We start from the raw sequence: 25,223 nt of genomic DNA on the forward strand, positions 1-25,223 counted from the left end.
ACCTGCTCCTGTTTTAACCTGTGCCTTCCTATGTGAATTGATTTTGATGTTGTAATTGCTGGATGTCAGCCCTTCCTAATGCAGCTGTTCAGAAGAGACAAGTGCAGACACATGGTCCTTTCCTATCCCCAGTCATAAACYTGGGGCGTGTTACAGGCTAGATCACACCACGGGGCATGGGGTCACTTAGCTTTATAAGGTCAGAGGCACTTGCAAATCATTTTAAAGAGAGGAGATGCAGACAGCCTGCCTCATATTCAGACTGCATTCAGTATTAGAGAAATTGGAGATGCAGGTCCCTGATAAAAGTCACAGTTGATCAATAGCTGAGAGTCAGTAAACTCCGTGATTTGTTACTTTCTATCACCGTGGCTCTGACCAGCCTTTTGGCCAGACAGGACATGTCCCATCTCAGAGTGACTTGAAGGCAGAGGGTGGAGAAGAGAGCAGCAAATACAGTCTCCATCTCACCGGAGCTCTAATTCTTGAATATAACTCTGCATTGCAGAAGAGAAGAATTAATGCTACAGACACCATTCTGTATACAGCACCAAGAAGAACATAGTACTCATAACTAGGAGAGGGGCAATTTTCCCTCAAATTATGTTGCACAAAGGGTAAAAATTATTCTGGGCCCAACAGCCTCACTTMACTCTATAAATGTGCAGTAAAAAGCCACAGAGCTCCCATGTATGGACAATCCAGTGCCCCTGCCATTGTACTGCACCAACAATGCAAAGGTCTGACAGCAATGACTTGTGGTGGGGAGAAGCATATTTTCATCCTTTGCTTCTTTCCTTATTTTCACCTTATATAGACCAAGAGACTAAAGAGGTTTCTGGCTTTGAACATCAAAAAGTGAGATTTTTTTTTCCTCTGGAGGCCTCTAAGACAAGCAAGGCAGTGAGTAGCTACAGCAAGTTCTTTAAAGTCAACAGTACAGGGGAGGGAAAGAGCAACTTGCTTTTATCAAGTGACARGCTAGCAATGCTAGGACAGTAGACAGCAGAAAGGTGCATTTTGTAACTGCTGGTGTCTCGACACAGTAATCTGGAGTAATAGCAGTTCTTTTAACATTTCCTTTGTGTGTATGCTAACCTAATTAAGGGGAAACACAGCTGTACATCCTTGAGAGAAAACACTGAAGCTTTAATCAGAAAACCTTTCTGTGGAACAACAGGTTGCAATGGTATGGGAATTACTTTGCTAATGTGTTGTCTTTATTTTTCCTACACATCAAGCCAATAAACTTTTGCTAAAAATAAAACCTTTGAAGCAAACAGCAATGCAAACTATACAGAAGTAACACTCCTTCACATAATAACCTGAGTTGGAATGGACCTACAAGGATCATCAAGGCCAATCTTAGCCCTGCACAGGACATGCCCAAGAATCACACCATGTGCCTTCACCACAGGTCACCGTCCAGCGCAAAGATGCTCCCTTTCGGTCTAAGGAGATATATACTGGCTAACTTCAGCTGCTGAGGAGGCTTGCATTTTTAATTTTTTTTTAAGCGAAAAGTTATACTTCATGTTCTGGGCAGCCTTACAATAGGGCACTATGCAGAAAAAAAACAATCTGCTTGAGCTGGGGCCAGTAAGTTGAGATTCCTCAGAGCTACCCTGGAGTTGGAGAAATTCAGATCTTACCTTCCATTATAGATTCCTTTTCCAGCTTCTAATGAATTCCACAGCCATTTTTAACCCTAAGAAATATTAGCAGGTATCTGAACAGTGTGAAGAAAGAGTCCAGTTGCAGTTTCATTTATGGTATCTTTCRTGCAAAGACAAAATGTCACACGTACTCCTCAAAGTGATGCTCCAGCTTCCTAGATACCCAGTTGCGTRCAGAGGCTATTTTAAATAGAACAAAAGCAACTACCATCAATCCACCTCTAGTGAGACACACTGACAAAGCATGTTTCTTTTGCACATGATTAAATTTTCAGTGTCAGATGGAATGTCAGAGCTGTTCTGCAGAAATCAAAGTTACTCAGCAAACGGCATTAAAGTCCCTGTGTAGATTTTCAACCTCATCTGACATCACCCTTACAGACGTATGAYCCCATGTGACATCATCCCTTGGTAAGAATTATGTGATCTCAGTGACCTGTTCTAGTCCAAGCCCTTCAAACCCACTGAGATCAATGTTGGATAGCCCAGGAGTCATATTAATCCAACTACTTGCTGTGCATATAGCACCACTTCAGGAGATTTAGAGGAACACAGAAAACAAGGTATCAGTTCACTGAAGCAAAGGGATTTGATAGCAAGCAGCCAGCCCCACAGCCTGGCTTTTGGGAGGTAGCTTTCTCAGGAATTGACACTGCARTCAATAACTATTTCTCTCAGCATGAAAAGGAGATACTTTTCAAAAAATTCTACTAAGATCTCTTCTGAAAGAAAACTCATTTACTCTGGTGTTTTGTTTTGTTAAACAAAGATTTCTGCTAAAAAGCCATTTTTCAGAATACATCAGAGTGGTCAGCTACATTTGAAAGCTACCTCCAGAAAATAACCCACAGGCTTCCTGCAAGGCACCAGTTTTTTTTTTCTCCAGCAAGCCTAAATACCACAAAGYGATCATATGGCTGACAAACAGAAAATGCTTGGACCCTGCCTCATTAAAAAGGCTACTTCCTTTTTAATGGCTACCTCCAAACACAGGGACAGGAAAGAAGTTGCAGCAGGCCCACTTCAAGTTTCTGTCTCTGTTCCCTGATGCTGCTCATCCAGTCAYAGTAAGGTCAGGGCTCCTGCTGCGCACATGCACAGGACAGGCACAAGATGTACCACTTGCCTCCTTCCTACCCACATTCTCAAGTGGTTATCTAAGTACAGAGGAACAAAGATCTACTGCTGCCATCTACYATAGCAGCAGACCATGACAGCTCAACTCAAACCCTGCAATGTTGAGGAGAGCCAGCAGCCAGATGAAAGATAAACTGTCTGGCAASGAAGGACATGAAGACATTGCCCTCTGCAACATACAGCAGGCTAAGAGGGCCATCCCTTTTACTCTCCTGTGAGCCGTGCTGCCACACATTTTTTGTAGATGAGGCTTCTTTCATAATGCTAAAGTTTTGATTRTAGGGATAAACATGACCCACTGCCTAATCATCCACCTGTAGCCAGTCACCTTCACGTGATGTGTCTGCACAGAGGAGATACCAGGRGTACAAAGTTTTGTTCAAGATCAGTCCCCTCTCAGTTTCTGTCAAAAAGAGACAACAGAACACAGGAAATCCATTGCAGTCCTAAAACTCGAYTCATTTTACTGATAGCATCACCCTCTGAGAGCAAGAAACGCTTGAGTATGACACAGTAAGAGTAATTCAGAGTCATTGTAAGSCTTGTAAGCAGGGTTTTAACAGCCCTCTTCAACCCTGTGTAACCATGAGTATCTCATTGAAGGTGTTTCCTCAGACAGCAAAAGCTCATTAACCTCCACAGACTGCAATGTAACTATAATCATATATCATAATTTAATTACCACTTCAGATACTGGCTGGGCATACAGATAGAGAATAAGCATTCTTCCCTAATAATTTCAATCTGCTTTTAGATTTTCTAAATACTATGTAGCTTTGGTGTCAGTCAGCTTGATATAATTTTATTTTMATTAGGTCTACAAGTTTTTCTGAATGAGGCATTTTTCTTTACCCCTCACACACCATAAGGGTTTGTTAATCTCTTGMCATCTCAGACAAGAGGGAGGTGCTRTGATRAGGAGGGTGGAATGTTGTGCAATTGTGCCTGCAGGCATATTTGGATAARGCTTGCACATATCAGTAGAAGAATGGCTTAATTTGTAAGTTGGAACAATAGATGACAGCTCATCTTCTTGCTGCTGTGCTCATCCCGAATGGGTCTCTCATAAAAATGCTGATGCACATTTTTATTGCCTTAACAAATGAAGGAACACTCTACAGCAATCATCAGGAAGTCAGCAACACCACAGCTCCCWAATATTTAAAGTTTGTAGTGGTTAACTCTTGTAACGTAAATGTACCTACAGAACTTCCTCACATCTCCAAAAGGATTTATCACAGACTACAGTGATTAGGACTCTAGTTACAGAGATGACGTATTTTACTAAATACACTAAAAGAATGCTAATATACTTCTTAATGCTTTACCATTAAAACTGAGGTTTATTTGCCAAAAAACTAAGACTGGGAAAAATACTGGCTTTCCATCCTTACTGCTTTACATCTGCTTGTATCAGCTTTAACAGCACCTCTGTCGTTTGCTTACTTTCTCCTACTGACTTTACATTAATCATATTCTCTTGTGCTTAAGCCAGTATAGAGATTACACTCTTTCTTAATGACACAAGTCCTATGAGCTGCCAGAAAAATCAAAAGCAAGCAACCAGCTGAGAGGATTGCTTATTGCTGGAGTGAAAGAGCTAAAACACTRTAGGACAGAATCTCAGATAAATCTGTAGACAGCAAGTGCAGCAGAAAAACATACTTTTTTTTAATGAATTGCTCATGAATCATCTCTCCATCAAGCACAATCTCTTAAATGGATGCATGAAGTTTGCAAATGCATACATAACTSATCCTGTAACAGCAACATTCCCCTTTCTCTTTTCTGAAAATGCAGGCCTAACACCTAGTCCTGCCTACAGGGGCGCTGGAAAGTATGGAGAACATATATACAACATGTCGATTCAACAGCTCTAAGAGGAATCTCATCAATGTATGCAAATACTTGAGAGAAGGATGCAAAAGGGATGAAGCCAGACTATTTTCAATGATGCCCAGTTACAGGATGAGGCAACAGGCACATACTGAAACATAGAGCACTCCCTCTGCATGCTTTCTTACTGCATTACTGAGCACTGGGCACAGTTGCCCAGGGAGGTTGTCCAGTCTCCCTTCTTGGGCCTACTCAAAAGCCATCCGGACATGGTCCTGGGTRAGTGGCTCTAGGTGGCCCTGCTTGAGCAGAGGTGTTACTGGACTAGATTACACCTGCAGGTCTCTTCCAGCCTCCATCACTCTGCAATCAGTGMTCTAGACCACATTCAATCAGCACTTTTGCACAAAGTGCTGAAGAACTTGCCAAGTACCATCCCCACACCAGGGAAGGAAAGGCAAGCCCATCTGTAAGCTGCTCAGACTGCTTTATCCTTCCTACACTGCTCCAGCTGATAGTTTTGTCATGCAAGGTCAAGAGGCAAAGTTGCAGACCACTGGCTTGCAAAACCCAAACCCCACAGATCTACCTATAGATATGAAAAGCCTATGCAGATATTTCCTTATGGACTGCCTTGTGACAGAATCAACTTCCTAATTATTCCAAGTATCCCAACTCTGATTCTCATCCTTGCTCTAAAACCTGACAGTAGCAAAAGAATGTTGCAGTGGTAATAACTTGCTTCTACAAACCCGTAATATTATACACACAATGGCAGATACTTTGGCAAGACACAGGCAAATGGACACCTTTCCATTTGCTCCTCCAATTCATCTATTTATTTGAGCCCTACACGTGTTTTAAAATGTTAAATCTAGTCCCAACCAAACCTGGTAAAGTAATATTTTTAGTCAAATGTGCCTAAGTTGGTCATTCTTTAAAGTTGCATCTTGCCATATAAATCCATTGAATTTCTTTTTCTAAAAGTTTGCCTCTTCTGTGATCACAGCACACAATGTGCAATTCACTGAGTCTCTAAAAAATCTTTTAATAAAACSTATAGACCCTAAAAATGTGGCTTAAAGTGTCTTAAACCAACTGCCCTGCAAGCTKTAGCTCTGATTAAACAGAACTAATTTTCCAAGCACTCTTCCTAACCCCTGCCTCTCAGAGATCACTATTAATATCCTACTATTTTTTGCCACTCCAGATTATGTTGGTGGAAAATAAAACCCAGAGAAATTCAGGAGCCTGAGAAGACAGGTTTTCTCCACAGCAAGAACACAATCCCYTCTCAGTTATAATGACCACTGTGGCATTAGAGAGAACACAGGAAACTATAGCTTAATAGGCTTCCATGTGATTGCAGGMTGCGGGAGGGAGGTGAGCTGCCTTCCAGTGAAATTGCATCAACAGTGAAGGCAAAGCAACACTGAAGAGCTGTCAACAGGTAAGMAGTAGGATCACTGGGCAGTCACAAGGAAAGCTGAGCTGTGACTCTGCACCTGAAAACAGCAAGATAGGAGGAAAAAAAACCCCAACTAAACACGTAACAGGGACATGAAACATTTCACCAACACTTTTCCCCCCCAACACAAGAACAAAAAGCAGGCTAGGTTTTAAAGCTGACTTTTCACCCAAATTTCACTGAGGCCCACATATGGATAAAGGAAAGGCTTTGTCACAAAGACTCCAAACAGAATGGAGGGATTTAGTGGTTCCATTTTGGGTTTGGGACAGACAGGACACAGGATGGAGTAAAGGTATTTCCTTTAGTTCTAAAGCTAAAGGTATGGATACACCTGCAAGTGTCAAAAGTCCTTGGGCTTTTTAATGGTGGCTTGAGCTCATCATCTCCTTGCTGCTCTCCAAAGAGGTTTCAACCTTGCAAGGTCCCCGGGGGTGCTCTGGGGGTGTGTGAGGAGACAGCTTCAGGGCAATACCAACCCCTAAAYGCTGTGAGATACACAATTTGCCAAATGCCCTGCTCAAGCATCACCTCTACATTAATACCTCTGAAACACATTCAGAGCCATATCCAAACCCATCTGGTAGATTGCCTCCCAACATGCAGCTTCCCATTCCAGGTTTGCCGGAGGTGCTCAGACATCATGAACAGAAGCAGGAAACGCACTCCCACAAAAATAAAATGCACTGCCTTGCACTGCTTGCATCCCATTTCAAACTCATTTCTTTCTGTCAGAGCTGTCACAAAACCCCATGCAGTAAATGACAAGCCAACTCCAAAGCACTGCACCTAGTAAAAATTTAATATAATAAAACAAATTGAAAACGGCAATATTATTTTAACCATTCACAATTAAAGTGGAAAAATTATAAGGCAGCCATTCATGGAATGATTTTGTGTACAAATGGTTTGGAAAAAAAAGACATTAAAATTACAGTTCCATACATGGAGTCAGGTAAAGAGCAGTGACCACACAATGTTTTTCCCTGGAAAGCCAAGGCTGCTAAGAGATATAAGGACAGTAAGGAAAAAAAATTAAAAGAAGTTTGATGTGAACAGGAATCTGAAATTTCTGATAAAGAATTCGATATTCATCATAAACTTTCCCACCATACTGCAATCACTCTTCCTCCTTCCTCAAAAGAATAGACGTACACTTCCCTTCTCTTTTTCCCAAGTCCCAGCACAGAATGGGAAYGGAGCAGCAGGAACATTTATTCCACGTCATATCTCTCTTTTCTGCATTTAGCTGTTATCACATGGACACACTTGCTACTGTCAAAAGCTCCTTGAAGGCTCTGAACTAGTTCCTGAATAAACACAGTGGTTTTCCTGGGCCTCTTGGATAAGATTAGCTTTTTACATAATCCACCTGGWAATGGTTCTTTGTAGTCAACAGTGAGTTTCTGCATTTGACACCCAGCCTTCTGACAAGCCACAACAATCAAAAAATCCTGTATTGGTGTGACAGCTCTGCCATTGTCAGTGCAGCTTCTGTATCTGTCACTGAGTGCTGAAAAAGAAGTCTTTCCTTCTTYATATAAGGAAAAATAAAAGCATTAAGAACAGTAAGGAAAGTACCTGAAGACATCAGGATCAACAGAAACAGTTAAAGTCCAATTCCTATTGCCAATTAAGAAATCATTAACTGAAAAGAAACAGGTGATGAGAAGATTATGGGTTTCCTAGCAGGACTTACAGAAGCCAGGGGAACATGGCTGGCACTTGGTTTAAGTGTTTACCTGCTAGACCTGCTGCCACCTACCTCACAGAAGAAAAAACAGGCAGAGGGGGCTATTAGAAAGAAAGAAGAGTTTGTTTGCACTGAGGTGTCCTGAGGAGTAGAAAATGATACCAGATGGCCCTGACTACACGCAATGCTTGGATTTACTGTGACAGATGGGGAGATAGGTAGAAAGAGAGGTCTATAATAGAATAGACCATTTCATTTAACTCATTAAAATACTCTGCATCAAGAAAACAATCTTCCATGTGGTACTAACAATTTGGAAAGCTTTGATAAAATTTTACATTCTCCGTATCAACATAACCAAAAGCTTCTTTAGTCACTGCGTTACAGTTACAGAATTGAAAATAATAATTCAACAGAGGTAAGAGGCAGCCAAAACAAAATGCTGTTGCTGCTTCTAAATGGGTAGAAAAAAAATCAGAGTCTTCTATCACTTAAGTAAATGCCAAAATGAAAAGTTTGTTTTCAAAATTTTTGTGCAAGTTTGAAGTTGCCAATGCTTTCATTCAAATTCCCTCACCTGCTGCTATAACTTGGCCTCTGTTTCATGAATCATTAAACTGAGTATTACTATTTCCGATGGCTGCCTCAGAAACTGGAAACACGATCTGAAGGACAGGAAAACAGAAACATGACGAGACCTCTTAGCAGTGGCACCTATGATWAATGTACCAGAGRTTATTTCAGCAGTGAAAAGCYTGACTGCCACATCCTTACTGATACACACTGATCCATGTAAAAAGGTACTATCCACATGCTTCAACCTGGAACAAAAGGCATGAAACAGGACCTTACCTCCCAAACCATTGCTATTGCTATGCACAAAGTGAGCCTGAAGGGGAATGCAGTCAGGATGTCAGCTTAACTCCCAAGGTGGGGTGTGCATGGAAGTGACAGGACAGAGTTCAAAGAATAAAAACTTACTGCTTTACTAAATATAAGCAYCCAGTGCTGCACCAAAGTTTCTCCTGCTCCTGCTCTTGCAAACCCTCCAGCTTTTGGAAATGGTTATGTGGAAAGATTAAATGTGGTAAAATAGTGAGATTGTAAGGACGAAGGAAATAATCAGGAGGAACATAACTCTGGAGTAAACATCCCTGTGTGTCATTTGCACGTGTTAGGAACCTGYCCTGCTGAACTTTTCACATCAGTAACTTACCAGTTGCATTATGTCGTAAAAATGTCAAAACCAAAATAAACAGGCAAAACCATTTAAAAATGCACAGAAGAGGATTTCATCCACATCACTAATTTCGCACTGGCTTTTTWGATGACAATATTGAAGATGTAATATCAAAAAAAAAAAGCTTTTTTAGGTCTGAAGCACTAATTCTACCTGAAAATACTGTCTCGTGGGAAAATACGACTTCTAACAATTTTGCATTGATCTTATACAGTAAAACACACAAATGAACAAGCACTCCTGGGAATCAATACTAGGTTCAATCCTGGGTGTGTCCCAGGATTGATATTGTTAGAGAGCCAACAGACAAAGTAATCACTAGCCCAAGAGCCAGGCCATATCCAATACTACTAACAGACATACAGGACAAKAACAAAATGTAAAGATGTTATGAGGCACAATGGGCTATGCAGCTTAAGCAATAAATGTCATGAAAAAGAGTCACACTCATTCAAATGAAAACAAAAAGCACTTCAGTTAAGAAGGTATTTCAAGACTTCAAAATTCATTTTAAAAAATCAAAAAGAAGAAAGAAAAAGAAATTTGGCAATGTTATCTTCAAAAAGTGCAGACAAAGTATAGCTTAAAAGGGGTACAGCATTAAAAATTTTCCYCCCAAAGAAAGAATTTTATGCTGATTCTGTGCATGTCAAGCATTCMTGACTTTTCAATGCACTACAGTTATTAGAGTATAAGCTATTTTGCATAAGGGAAATTGTGCCTGGTAAGACAAAGCTGTGCCTTGGAAATGGAGAGATCTTTTACCACTCTGCAGTTAGACATACCAGCAATTGGTAACAAGTCCTCCAGTAGATTCACCAACTAATGCTTGTTGGTAAGAGGCGAATGAACAATTCCCAAAGGAAAGGCAAAATGTCTAACCGGTCCACTGGTAACCCACCAATTTGTTTTTTTRTTTGTGGGTTGTTTTGTTTTGTTTTAGTCCATAAGTGCTTTAGAAACACTTTGTATTCTATCTGCAGCATAAACATTTACCTAAACATCTTGTTTTGTTATTTAGTTAAAAACCCACACAGCCCCCACTGATTTCAGCAGTTCAGGTTTTTGAAAATGAGCTAGGCAATGTTCTCTGCTCCCTCAACAGCTGTCYACATCTGATTTCTACTCCTCAGAGCCCAGAATAGCTCTGTTTCAAAGGGCAATATGGGTGTCTCCCTCAACAGAAGCAGCAGTGTATCATAGCAGCCAATACATAATTTCTGCTAACATTTTTGGTGCTTAACACTTGACTAACTTGGCAGACCATCTCCCAAGAAACAATGCCTTTTCAGAATTTATTAACAATTGCATAAACAAAATACTATTCTCCTTGYTTCTATCCTTTGTCTTAAATAAAGGAATACACTGCAAAACTYGTTTGCACTTTCTTAACTAGCTGATTTCTTACCCTAATCCTACACAGTCTACATAATTCCTTTCCTATGAAGTGCCACTCCTGTGACAATAGCAGTGTTATCCAGAGTTCCCAGTGCAGCCCATTTCTGCAATACAGTAAATGACAAGCATCACAAGGGTCAGTCGCCTTGCCAAGACAACGAAGAACCAATGGGGGAGAGCCCCATTCTTCATYAGTGAGGCTTCAACCTCTCAAATCGTAGCCACCCTTGGGTTTTGCTCTCAGCTGTGAAAGCAGAACTGCAGGATACTTTGGTGATTGCAATTTTGTGATGAGCCACTATGTTCTTCCCTGTTCACCTTTCTTAAACTTCAAATTCCATCTTCCCTGAGAATAGGGCCAGAAGTAACAATTAAAACAGCAAATGTCTTCAGAAAAGAAAGTTACATAGAATTTATGTCCRGCTGCCAAAGTACATTTTGCTACACTAAAAACTTTCCCAGTATTCCTCATTTTGCAATCGATTCCCTCTGAACTCCATAAAGTGGATGGGATGGATGAGGGGTAAGAGAATGATAAAGGGAGCAGCAGACATTTACTGCTCATGTCGTATCGAGGAGGAGAGCAGTGAAATTTGAGTGTTTAGTGATGGTGTCCAATGGACAAAACTAGAGGAATAAGGCACCCTAATACTAGGGCTGCCACCTCCAGGCGACTGAGTCCCTTTCCTCCAGTTGATTCAGGTTTGTGGCTATGAGCAATTCCTCCTACTTCCGGGAGGACATGAACTGTGGCAACATAAAGAAAAGTTCCAGCAGAAAACAGCATAGCAACTCCAGTGGCATTGACTTCTGAAAGGGCTTCTTTGCTGCTCTGAAACACAAAGAGCAAAGAAAGTGAGAATAAGCAAAAGTTTTTCAACCAGTAACAAAAAAAAAATTCTCTCAGTATCCAGGCACAGTAGGAATTCTATCAACTCTTGTTGTCTCACAATGACAATGGTTTTGTGCAGTTTTTTTGTGTCTTGCATCTTATATGCAGAAACTGACACTATAAAATTGTAGGGGAACAAAAAGACACCTTTCCTCCTAGCTACTTCATTTTGGACTTAATCCTAATAAAAGAACCCTCAGAAAAGCAAAGAAGTCACAGTCTGTTGAAGCACCTTTTTTGACCATCTCACAGCTAACATACCAAACATTGTGAAAAAAAACCTAAGTTCATATTGCAAAGCCACAAATTTTGGGGAGAATGYTCAAGACTGACTTTTCCCCTCGCTTTTTCTAAACGAAGAGTTCAAATAAGGTGTTTGCTTTTAAATACTTGGGCCACTGCTCTTTGGAACCAAGTCCCAAAACATCACTCATTCAATATTTCATTTGTATGTAGAAGTAAACATGCAAAACTTTGCCAGGATTTCTATGCAAAGTTCATGAATAAATGCATCTTCTGCATCAAAACTGAGCACCTCTTCATCTTCAAAATTAAAATAAGACTAAAATGTGCTACACATCAGTAAATGCAATGAAATGCAAATCCACTCATATCAGAATCAAAAGATTCTTGAACACTCTCGAACTCAGATGTAATCATAGTTCTTGGGTATACTCTCAGGTCACTTTTCCAAAGAGCAAAGATACCTCATCCGGAACTATAAAACTACTGTGACAGCTCTGATGCCTTATCAATTCTCTGTTCTTTCTGAAGGGCAAAATGTAAATCCAACCCTTGATGAGGACACTTCACAAGAGTGCTCAGAAAATTCTCTTTTCTGTTTACAAGCCAAACCTCTTTTTCTGTTGTCTCTTGCACTGTAATGTCAAATACAACTCCTATCCAGCAAAAAAAGGATTAGCACAGATGATTTATTTAATCTTTCCTCTCATGCCTTGAGTTTTGTGAGATCATGTGTTATATCCTTTACAACACAYGACCACAGCATGTCACCAGTATGACACAACACAATTTAAAAATACAGGATCATCCTGGGATATGTTATGAGGAGCAGAAACATTTAGGTTGGACAGAGATGATAAACTCATGTGCAGCGTCCCATTTCACAGGCCATTTGTTGTACAGACCCAAGACACAACAATGCTTTACAGAGTAAGGCAAAACAACTGTTTTAACTGAGGATTCAACTTCTGACACAGACTTTGAATATGGAAGACCACTTCTGGGATGGTGGGGGAAACAAGGGGAGATTATTTCCTACCTGCATATTAAAAGAAAAATGTGTGCATCAGTGCTGAAAATTACTTATTTAAATAGGCATCAGATAAAAACTCGTATATAAATAAATTGTTCCCAGTGGGGAGCAGCAGAAAGGATAATGACAGAAATTAGACTTTTCAATAAAAGCTATGCCAAACTCTATACGGGAGTTATGTCACTGATTCTGATGCAAAAGCATAGGTGATTATTTGGTTTGTGCATTCATAATGCTACCTTTTCATCAACTTCTCTTGAATTTTCTTTCTGCTGAATTTTTCCAGCAGTTTGGAATTATGTAATTTSAAACTCTCATAACAGCTCTTTCCCCAAACTCCACCACTAAGCCAGATTTTAGGCACAATAAAATCACAGACCTACCTTGCTTAGCCCTAAGTATGTCAGCATCGACATAACAGGTGCTGCTAATGCAAAGACCAGCAAGTGTTTTCTGATTCGATTCCGTTCTAGCCCAGCGTGCATCAGGAAGGAAACCAGGCCAAATGCAGCTGGTGCCTACAAAAAACAATATTCAGTGGCAATACAATACTTTCTAAAACCTCCCAAAATATGAGAAACATATTGTTGAAATATTACTTACTACATTGAAATGGACTKAGCTGGAAGACATTCAGGGCAGTCACTAGCACACTGCAGCTAATACAAACCACGAACATTCTGCAGACTGCCCCACCTTAATAACAGAACCTAATGGAAACTCACCTTCTGGCTATCACAAAACATGTACTTGTGTAGTCATTATAAATACTAAAMTATTCATTCTTACTTGAGCCATTGCTATAATCCCTAAGACTCCATTAATTTAGGTAATTTCTTTTTCCATCCTATTAGTATTACACATCCTTAGATAGACAGGTTCTTCACCTGCAGTAGAAAAATTCTACAATTAACATGGGAAGGGAAAAAGTTGCCCAAAGACAGGTAACAGTCAGCCTCCAGGTTAACAAGACTTGAGAGCTCTTTTGATAGTTCATCATTCAGTTCATTCCTGTTCTCACCAGGAAGTAAACAAATACTTCAGTTTTCTCCACCTGCTGGCATCCAATTTCTTATCCAAAAGGCATAGATGTCACACTACTCACAGAATTTACTATATTTTTGCTTGCATAAAGACAATGCAATGACCCTGACATTTCTGAGATAAGACATAAAACTAAAATACATTAAACATTTTTATACACAGAATCCTTATTCTTTTTAACCTTAGAAGAAGGAAACTRTGAGTGAAGGAAAAAAGATGAGAAAGACAAAAGCATCAATCAGGAACCACTGTAATCAATGTATGTGCTACCATAAGGCAAATCTCATCTGCACATGCATGTTTAGAGCCTATACAGCAAATCAGTACATCCACACAAGCATTAAGCAAAGATCTCCTCCCATCTTCAAGAAGCACTGTTTGCTTGTTACCATCAGCAAAACATTTGTTTTCCGACAAAAATGGTATGAATGATGTTGAAGCTACTATAACAGATATAATCAGCAGTTGTAATTTAGTACTTTGATATTCAGTGGCTTCAAAAGACTAACCCTTTAAACACTAAAACCCTTCACAACAAATATCCTTCCTATTTTCTTATGAACATCACAGAGCCAAAAGACTGCTGTAATCAGCATAAAACTGCTTTTCCTCCTTGAACACACTAGCATATACCTCTGTACCTCACCCTTTAGAACTTCTCTGGATAGGTCTCTTATAGCAGTAGTAACCTAGGAGTTTTTGTTTGTTAAATAAACACTACCACACTAGCTTCAGAAGAAGTCAGTGTGAAGCTGACACATTTCTTCATGAGATACTCTTCTCTCCCCACTTTTGGGACACTTTTCCCAACCTCTGCAACCAAGGTAGGCAGTAGGCAGTCAGAATTCTCACTTGCACCCCACTCAGACTTAGCATCAATCACATGCTCTTCTGTCACACATCACACTGGTGCTTTTTGGTCCTTGAAACTGTACTACAAACCTCTTAATTTCAGTGGCATTAAACACTCCTGTATTATATCACTAATGAAACTGTAGATCTTTGGCAATTCCTATGAACTTTAACAGTCTTTTGAAGAACAAAAGATTTTTAATGGTAACTCACCTTGTGCAACATAATTGCAACAAACACTATCAACTGGACACTAGTCTGAGAAGTAGAAGCTGCTGCACCCAATGCAACACCATCAGCTGAAAAAGGAGTGCAGATTCATGGATTATTCCTCCACATGAGCTTCCCACCCCCCTAAATGCTGACAATAGAAAACACATTGATTTAAGAAGTTCTGTTACAGAAAATTGCCATTAACAATAGCAACCCAACACAGGATTCATTTGCCCTTGTTTGTTAAGCCATAACATTTCAGAATATCAAACAACCCTCAATAGAGCTGTCTTATATTTCCCAAGGCCATAAAAACCATACTGAGACTCTATTCAGTATTGACACAATCCTTCAAATTTGAACAAGGAACAAGTTTAGCTGTTTTACTCTTTGTACTAGAAGAGGCTTCCTGTCTAAATTAAAAAGTTTGGTCTAAATACTAACCATTGTAAGAATTTTAATTATTACCCTTTAATTTACCTTTTTACAGTATTGTAATATAATTTTTTATCACTTGAAATGAAATTAAATAAATGAAATAAAAATGAATAGAAACATTTTGTTCAGTGAAGTATCTTCTTAATCAACAGCTTCTGACTCATCTAGACAAAAACCTTCAACAGAACATGAAAAAGCATATTTATACCACACACATATAGTGAAGAATTACAATATGAACATAGCTTGACTGTAACACATACCTAACAGTAAGTCCTTGAAACTCAGCCCAAATGTTTTTCAGTCAAGTCTTTGCGCTCTTACCTCATAATGTCTTTTCCCTACAAGGTACTATTCTTTCAAATTAGGATTTTTTTAAAAAAACAAGCAAACCTGAAGGTGTTTCACACTATTTATCAAATGTGTTAGCATATATTGAAATGTAGCAGCTAAAGAAGCCAGCAATGGAATTGAAGTGGCAGACAGTGAGCTTCACACAACCCTTCAGATGGGAAAAGTAAAAGAGTATAGTAAAGAATAATAGAGAAAATTCTGTACCCAAATAAAACTCAGTGAAGCATCTGAGCTCCCAGTTAATTTGGGGGAAGATCTTTAGTTATCCCTGCCTTTTTTTTTTTGTTTTTATAAAAAGCCAACTTTAAAAGCAAAACCCAAGTGTCTCCACCACACCTAAAGATGACCCACACAGCAATGCATATACTTGTCAAGCACTAACCATAAGGCCCACATTACCTGCAGCATGGACTACTAGTCCCAGTGTTGTGGTGATTTTGGAGTTGCCTGATCTCGCAGCTTCTGGATCTGAAACAGTCATGAGAACAGTTAGGATAAAGAGATCAAAYGAATAAATTATGCTGAAAACAAATTTACAAGTATTACTGTGCATATCTCTCCAGTTGCTTAGGCAGTTTATTCAAAACTACCAGCTTCTGTATTTCTGCATTAGATTTACTGTAAAACAGTGTGACACTTAACACCCACAAAACAACTGAAGTTCTGCTAACAAACAAGTGACAGACTCAGACAATTCTTCGCAATTTGCAGGATCTCTCTCACAGGCAGAAGCAGATGTTTTTCTCAGCCTCCTGAAATGAAATGTTAAAGGTCTGTGCCATCAAGGGAAAGAAAAAYTGGTTTTGGATCCCAAGAATCCAGAGTTGATTCAAGAGTCATGATGATTTTTCCCTCACACAGMTCAATGTTCRTAGTTTCYTTCAGGTGACAATCCRGGTCAGTTTTTGTTGCAGTGATTCTCTGGCAGTTCCGAGTAAACAATAAAGTCTACTTGTCACAGAACCAGTCTCAAAGATTTCCCTTCAACRTTATACACCACAAAGGAGAAAAGCAGCCAATGGTGTTTCAGACACAGTGTCTTGACCAGAATGGTCTGAGGACATTTGCAGGTTAGCTCATTACACAGCACAACAGGGCACCATAATATCCATCACTTCACAATCAGTGGTGACACTGGTACAAAGAATCACTGCAGGGTGGGTAAGCTCTACCCAAGTATAGAAACATCTCATTATTCAACTGTTTAATTCCAGACAGTTGAACAGCCATGACWGAATTATCCCAGTGGTCTGTAAGACAACTGTAAGTACACCTACACAGCTGCTTCATTAAGTCTGCAGGGAAGCTAAAACAGAAATTCCAGTTCTGCTCTTTCCTCCTGCCTGCCCCCTCACCCTCCAGTCTTTCTTCATTMCCAGRCASACATGTAGTTTCCCAATGAGATAGMTCAGGGAAGTGAGTTGGCTAAAAACTAATGCATTCTGTTTGGTCAACTTAAACTTCTGAATGAAGGGGAGCCTGTGTGAGCAATTCATTGCATAAGCTCAACTTGCATGACAGCAAATGGTATTCTCATGTCATATATGAAGAGATACAAAAACCATATCCTTTATCATTGTTTATCCTTTACCATTTGGATTGACTRTTACTAAACAACAATCAAAGTCACATCTGACTTCATATCTTCATTCTGACCTACTTAATTTTTCTAGTTTAGACAAGTAATATSTAGTCATTTGACAGAAAACAAAACTACAAGACAGTGGTTCAAGGGAAAAATGTTTTTCTTCAGTCGCTTTAAAAAAAYATTGCAAAGACACTACTACATCTCCTGTGACAGGTACAGGCCAGATACAACCTTATTTTATATTGTGTATCTCCAACACAGATTACAGTCAGTTTTCTCGTGGTATTTGCTACAATCAGAGACATAGAAAAGGGTCATAACCTATACAAACCAAGGATTCTGTTGGAAGTTACTCTGCATCTCTCTGACATCTTCACTGCCATTGTTTCTTTAGAACAGCTCTGAAAATCAGCTACTCATGGCTGTGTCCATTTACACTTCTTCAGGAGCACATAGGTGATACAGCCCCTGTGCTGGCCTTTCATTTGTCCCATCACACTAACCCCTTGCAAGCTACACTGTGAATTGACAAGAAGCCAATCAAAACATATCCCCCCTTCCTTGTGTGTGTTTTAAGATCAATTCCTTAATTTTTCAGGGCCAAATTCCACCATCAGAGGACATTGTGCGGGAGAAAACAAGCAACCAAAGACAACAAAACACCTTTTCAAATGACAGAACAACTTTGGTGCATTTCAAGCTACAYTCTGAGCATGAAGTCACAGCAGGAAACAAAGGCAACTGTAGGCATTTTTAGAGTCTTGCAAGAAGTTGACAAATCTTCAGATAAAGCAGAAAGTATTTTGAAGTAAGTKAGGCTCTAGACAAGTGGGGAGGTCCAGTTATGCAGCGTAGTAAAGTACCAGAGCTTACAKCTAACAACTTCTGCCATCTTACTTAAGATAAACTGTTCTTTGCAAATTTTACCTACGTCTATGACAAGTAAGAAAAAAACAAACGAATATGACTAATGTGAAGTTTTTTGGAAAGCCAAAGAAATCCCCTATGGATGATACTGTAAAACAGACAATAACTCAAGTGTCAAGTCACTCTTCATTCTTACACCATACGTACTCATACAATTATTTCATGTTAGCRAGGCAAGCTCTCAAAAGTATGGTGAATTTTGAGATAAGATTTCCAGCATAAACATTTCACATGGACCTTGTTTTATGATTTAAAGCACCTACTGAAACTCTGGACATGACTRGACAAATTAAATCCTGGTAGCATTAAAAAAAAAAGCAATTTGCTAATTAAGACTAATTAGCAAGTCTAATAGAAGTGATTCTTTACTTACCATCTGTAGCGTGTACATGAGAGCTGCCTATCTGATCCACCAACAGCATGAAGACAAAGCCGAGGACAAGGGACACACCAATGTAGGCATGCAACCTGGAATGGTCATGGCCATGCTCATGTACAGCTGGGATTTTTGCAACCTTCTCCGACTCAATCACGTGCTGCATCTCACTCGCTGGGTGATGCTTCCCTGTGACAGGCAAGCAAACAGATAAGGGGACAGGGGACTGACATGACATAGTCACTTCTTCCCTCCTTTGCCAAAAGCCTTCCTCACCTTTTCCTGGACAAACACATAAGACCTTGTTTAAGGCCTTTCTTAGATAATGGACTTGGGAAAGCATTAATATGTTATAAGCCAGGCTGCATTTTAAATACAAATTAATTAATAAAATTGCTGTATAATTCCTTTTTTAACTGAAGTTGCCAATTTTGTCAGCATTCAGAGATACTGTCAAGCAGTTACRTCATTATCTTCATCTAAGTGAGAAAAGACAGGATGAGGGAGATAAAATAGGTTCCAGCCACTCAAAGATTTAATACCACCTTTAAGAGGATTAACCGATGCTCTGAGAGATAAACAAGCTAGTATTGATACACCCCATTGATATGGACTAGAACAGAAGTCATGCAYACTGACCCTACAAATGTCAGTACCATCCCAGAAACCCAAAGACCAAGCCCTGGGGATGAATGATGTGTGGTTGTTTCCTTTCCTACACAAGCTACTAAACCTTGTCCATGCTTTTTTCATTTTGAGTAGGTCTTTTGGATGGCAAGTACTCTTCCGAAGTTTTCGAAACTTACACCAAAAACTCTAGCAAATCATGGTCTACACTTGCTGGAATATTCATACATCTTCTTGGATGAGACAAGTATATGTTCATCCCACTGTACAAAATGTCGCAATGCCATTACTACAGTTAAAGCACAGCAGACTAGGCTTGGTAACAAAGACCTCAAACACACCTTTGCTGAACAAGAYTGATCAGTAAAATTACTTTAGACCACACGAGATTGTTTCCATCTGTATTATGAAGTTGACTTTGCTTYAGATCATTTCAAGCCGTAAAACACAGTGTATAACTCAGGGCAATCTTTCTGACAGTGGTTATACAGGTTCAGCAATTAAAACAAAAGACTGAAATCAGCAAAGGAATTTTGTTTGCTGGTAGTAACCAAACCAAGGTTTCACTACACATATGAACAAGTTTATGATCAAAGAATAATCCAAGTCAAGATATGGTCTCAGCCTACAAGGTGAAAACTTAGAAGTTATTCATTCCATGGCCCGTGGGTAAATACAGAAGAGTAATTACTTCCATATCAACAAAAAACACTCAAATGCTTGATAACAAGCAACCAGTCAGAGTTAAGCTACCTGAAAAAAAGGGAAAACAAAGACCTCTCTTTGTTTCTCCCCTTAAATGAATATACCTCCGTTTCCCTTAGCTGCACCTTTCTAGATTTAATTACATAAATACATGAACTTRAGAAAAAAGAGAAAGCTGTTCTCATAATTTTAATTTTGAATATCCTACTTTTCTTAGAAAAGTACTAGAAATAATTTTTGTAGTTAAATCTGTAACACCCATTAATTCTTCCCCTTTGTAATATAAAAAAAAATCTTTACAGACAGACTGGCTTTAGACACAATACTGTGCTTTAGACATTGAGTCTGAACCCATTCACAGACAGACTCTTTTTCCTAGGTAAATACTTCTGATATTACTACTGCAGTACTAGGAAGCATCTTTTTTCRCCATATACTATACAAAGGTATAGCCCACACAGCTCTACACAGCAAGCTGTAGATGTCATACATGACCAGTATTCCCCATTTACTGAGAAAGTATTAAAACTCACAAACGTTCACAGTAATTGTATTCACTGCTGGCAGTACCATTATAAGAGAAAATCAGTCTACTTAGAATTAAAATTRAATGGAGAGCAAACCCACAACGACAGCTCATTAGAGACATCCGACATTAGAGTGCACAAATTATAGTACAGTATAAAAGCATAATCAGAGCTTCTTTCATTTCTTGATAAAGGATGATTTTATGTATTATCTTCTATTTATTCTAAATCCAAGCAGAACAACATAAATTTAGTGGAAGCTAAAACAGTATACATTAAAGCATATTACTAAAATGAAATTTAAAAGTTTAGAAACACAAAACCCAGTACTACAAGAAAAGCAAAGAACTACAGATACCTCTCAATCCCAGAACAGCAACAACAGTATACCAGATGCTTGGAAAGGTCTCTAGAGCCTCAGGTTTATAGCCCTTTCCCCTGCAACCTGTAAGGCATTGCCACTTACCTTCAAACCTGATTCTGAGCGTGCTGGAAAAATTTCATACATGCAATGATCATCTAACAGCACAAGTCCCCAAGCTAAAGAAAAATTTAACACCCAAACAGAGGGGATGAGCCCTGGCTATTTAAAACAATGTCATAAACTGAGCTCTATTAAGATTTTTGGCTGTAAGACATGCTCCACATAAACATCACTGCAAGACACAATCTCTGCTCACTTTGAGCTCCTCATTAAAAATGATGAGATGGTGAAGGTAGTGACAGCAAACTAGAACTGGATGCTTGAACTGGAAAACAGAGATTTAGATGTGTAATGTACACCACCACCAAGAAAGAAATGACTGCTTTTTTCTGTAAGCTAGCCCTATATAATGATAACTTTCAGCTAAATATGTTAATCCCAAAATGTTCTTCAGCTTCAGGTGAAATTCTTATGAGGGCAGGGACATGGAACTGTAAAACACCTCCTGCAATTGCTTTAATGAGAAGCAATCTAAACGATGAAAAGAAACAGCAAATACTCCATAATTACATTCTCTGCCAAAGGCATGCTTACACCTCTTTCAAAGCTCCAGGGGAGGTTAACTCTCCCCAGAATAAGAAACACTACACATAAACTGTCAGAAAAGGCCGTTATTCCATGAACAGTRCAGTATCCAGACCCACAAATAACTGGATAACTCAGCAAGAATAGTCACTTTACAGTCTAATCACATCCCTCAATGTGCAATATCATGCCTACAGCAGTTTTGCATTTCTATGCCAGCTTTGTGTCATGCTGTTGTGAAGCTCTTCCATTAATCGCATGTTAAAAACTCTAACAAGAAGTCTCAGTACATCATAACACCATGACTTAAAGTTATCTTGAACTAGGCCACCTGGGTTTGGTTCTTACCCTCCAAAATGTCTTCATAAAGTGCATGTACTCCTTCTGGCACAATGACAGCCAAGGCAGTTCCACACAGCAGACCAGCACCCAGAACAGTCACCAACTTCAATCTCTCCTGCAAGCAAGTACAAAACAAGCATCATCTTTAGAATGAAAATGTTTTCTTTACTCTCCCTTATTAACAGAGGTTGGGGAAGGAGGTTACTAGTTACATAAATATTGAGAATTTGCAATTAAACCTTAACAGTACATAAGCTCAATGTTTTTATAGTAAAGATTAATAGTTTTATTCATATTTTGGGAAGAATTTCTACAACAAAACCACAAAACACACACAGTTATCATTACTTGCTGCTATTACTTAGAGTTATCTCCCTAGTTATAGCCTAGTTTGGGGCAAAAAGTTTAGAGGGGTCTCCCCTCYCAACTGTTTTACCAATACATTCACCAATTCATTTCCTTGTAACTACACTGACAGGCTAAAGTCAAAGCCACGTACTAAAATCCAATTACATAAACATAGAGTCTGAAACATGACAGTTTGCAGATGCCATTACTCAATTTCTGTAAGAACCCCTCTCACATGACATGTAGCAACCATGGGAGTTTAGATACTCCTAACAACTGTGTAGCACCCATTCTGCAGCAGAACCATCATCATCTTCCATGCTCAGTGAAAAGTCTGAGTGCTACCAAAATACTAAGGTTAACTACTGAGGACCTAGAGACAGAGGTCAGTATCTGATTAACAGGAAGCCACTTGTTGCATATTTATTATGCATTGTTGTATTATTACTTGTTGCATATTTATTATGCTATCCATTCTCCTTCACGCACCATAACAACACAAATTGTTCAGTCTCACCGAAATATGCAACATGTACATAGAAAAGCTGGAGGAACTAGGGAAATGGAGAAGCAGATTCCTGAAAGCAAGCCAAATGTGGCCGTAAGGGAGCAACTTACTGAGGAAAACCAAATAGTAATATGCAGGAGAGGAAAACAAGTGTAAAATTTCCATAAACATGCACTGTATACTAGCATATATAATAATTATACCTGGTAAATTGTTATACACGGGCAATCCACATGAGAAGATAAATTTTCAGCATCTGCTGTTCATAAAGTAATTTTGCAAAACTATAGTATACAAGGGAAAAAAATATTTTTACCTGCAATACTAAAGTATCTTTTGTATACACATAAACATGGGGAAAAGTGTCAGAGGTAAYACTGATTCATTACAACTGCAAATACAGAGTACCACTTATTTCACTTGAGCATCTGTGAATTTTACAGAGCCATGAAAACAATACACACTAACAAGTTATTATTTAAAGGTAAATATATCCTTTTCAGTACAAAATAGTCAGAGCTGGTGAATACGGGAATTTAATAACAAGAGCCTACATAGACAGGTAAAAGTAATACAGCTTTAGCCAAGAAATCAAATCATTTCTGTTAAAGACATTTGCCTGTTAAAAAACAAGAGTAACACAGTAAACAGTGCTAAAACTCCATGGGAAACAGTCTCAAATTCCTCAAATTAGCAAACTCTTCCACTGCTCAGTATTTTTTTAAATCTGTATGGCACTAAAACTCTTACTTGSACCTATCAAAAACTCACACCTACTTTCAGCAGGAAGTGGCCCCAGTTCCTGCCACTGTTACACCACCAAAACATTCAAACTGCTAACAATTCCATTTTTTWAATTTTCTGCATTTAGACTACAGCTTAAGAGATTGTCTCAGAACTGTTAGTGTTGTTTCCAGCCCTAAATTAGACCAACAGAGTACTGTAAATTAGGATTAAACTGAAAGAGTACCTCTGCACACAGAAATAAGGCAAAACTCTGTTCAGTTTGTACCTTTTACCACCCATGTTTAGCCATATCTGGCTTTCCCAGAGTTTTGTACTTTCAAGACTATCCTAACCTAACTGAAACAACTGAACATAGCATGAGCTCAGAACACAAGGAATAAGTTCCATGGCAAAAATAATCTAAAGGAATGTATTAACACTAATGAATAATTTTATTGTTCTCCAGTATCTGGGGCACATTATGCATAGGATTCACTTTGGTTTTCAACTCAATCAGTAGAAATGTGACAGTGGGAAGAGGCATTTTTACGCACTTTGGCTATATGCAAAACTTTTTGCAAACTACAGAATGAACACTCCAAACACTCATTTCAGTTTGAAATCATCTTCGCTGCATGCAGAATCCCAAGCAATAATTTTAAACAAAACAATCATAACTTCTAATGAGACACTTCCAGGATTAGCTAGGATTTGTACATCACACGCTGAGATATTTTGCTCCTCTTTTAAACCAGCATTGCATACAAACCTTTAAAATATCTAATATTTAAATCAAGTGTAAAACTATGTTAAGAGTTTCTGAGAGCCTAAGATACTACAACAAAGTTGACTGCACGTTTGTGTGCTATTTGGAAACTCACCCAATCTGTGAAAGCCTCTCTCTCCTTTAACAGTCYCTTACTTACCCAAGATATTTTTCTAAAAGAATGCCTTGAGTTACACAGGGCTGTAACTTGAATTTGTATGGTAGTCAAAGAGCTAAAGTTTAATTTTAAACGGTGCAAGCTGTGAACAAAACTGTGAATCAAGTTTTCTAATATTCTTGCAATTGTTTTTAAAATCCTTGAATAGCCCATAAGCACATAAGAGATAATYTCTTGACTTCAGCAGTTTCTTACACAAGCTTCTAAGAATAGTCATGCCTATTCATGTCTTACACTACAGGCTGGGAGTTTGCTTCACCTGTAGCAGTGACTTAACTCCAATCTTCTACACACACTGTGAAACAAGCATAATTTTACACAGGAATTGTGAATGAAAATTCCTATTGCTCTCCTAACTTTTAAAGCTATAGCTTCATCCTTAACAGCGTTGTCATATTGCAAGAGTACGGCACCAAGTCCTACTGAGAGCTCTCTGGTTTCTCCTTTAGCAAACAACGAGCAGTTTGGCGGAGCTGTCTTACCTCGGAAAAATTAACTGCCAAGGGTATAATTCCTGCCACATAGCAGGCGACCAGCATGGCCAGGGACAGCAGGCAGATGGAGGGAAAGTCATCCATTTCGCCGCTTTCTGTCTGGTCCCTTGAAGTGAAATCCAACCGCAACTTTTCCACCTCGCCCCACCGCACGGCTTAACCCGTGCAGACACCGAGCTCCCAGGAGAGGCTTTCAGCCATGTCTTTCTCGCCCGCCGGCTCCGGCCGGCTCGGCCCCCAGCCGGGGGTGCGCAGAGAGCCCGGGCGCGGCCGGGGGGCAGGCGACAGGCGGGCCCGGCTCTCACCTGAGGAGGGGCAACTTTCACCCGCACCACGCTGCTCCCAGGGCAGGCGGGCGGGAGGGAGGGAGGGGTGGGGGACAGCGAGAACGCAGGCAGCTGCTCACGGCAGGGCGACCTCCGGCCGAGAGGACCCTGCGGAACCACGGCTCCAGCCCGCACCCACAGCCGCTGCCCCGGCGGCCAAGTGGCACCTCAGCGCTTCCCCTTCCGGGACGGGCCGCGGCCCGCCCCGCCCCCGCGCGCTTCCCGGCTCCAAGATGGCGGGCGGGRCCGCGTCCCACGG

At 39.7% G+C, this 25,223-nt stretch overlaps 1 protein-coding gene across 1 annotated transcript; it reads right to left on the minus strand.

Annotated features, from left to right (window-relative positions):
- Positions 1–8,929: 8,929 nt before the first annotated feature.
- SLC39A9 (solute carrier family 39 member 9) lies at positions 8,930–25,144 on the minus strand. Its single transcript, XM_057367108.1, has 7 exons — positions 24,627–25,144; positions 21,625–21,733; positions 18,406–18,597; positions 15,917–15,985; positions 14,726–14,811; positions 13,000–13,134; positions 8,930–11,280 (listed from the first exon to the last, which is right to left on the minus strand). The coding sequence occupies exons 1-7, from the start codon at positions 24,720–24,722 to the stop codon at positions 11,050–11,052; spliced, it is 918 nt and encodes a 305-aa protein (XP_057223091.1). The 5' UTR covers positions 24,723–25,144; the 3' UTR covers positions 8,930–11,049.
- Between the last annotated feature and the right edge of the window lie 79 nt (positions 25,145–25,223).

This window comes from Malurus melanocephalus, unplaced genomic scaffold, assembly GCF_030028575.1.
Source record: "Malurus melanocephalus ecotype Western Australia unplaced genomic scaffold, MMel_1.1 scaffold_2, whole genome shotgun sequence".
Taxonomy (NCBI): domain Eukaryota; kingdom Metazoa; phylum Chordata; class Aves; order Passeriformes; family Maluridae; genus Malurus; species Malurus melanocephalus.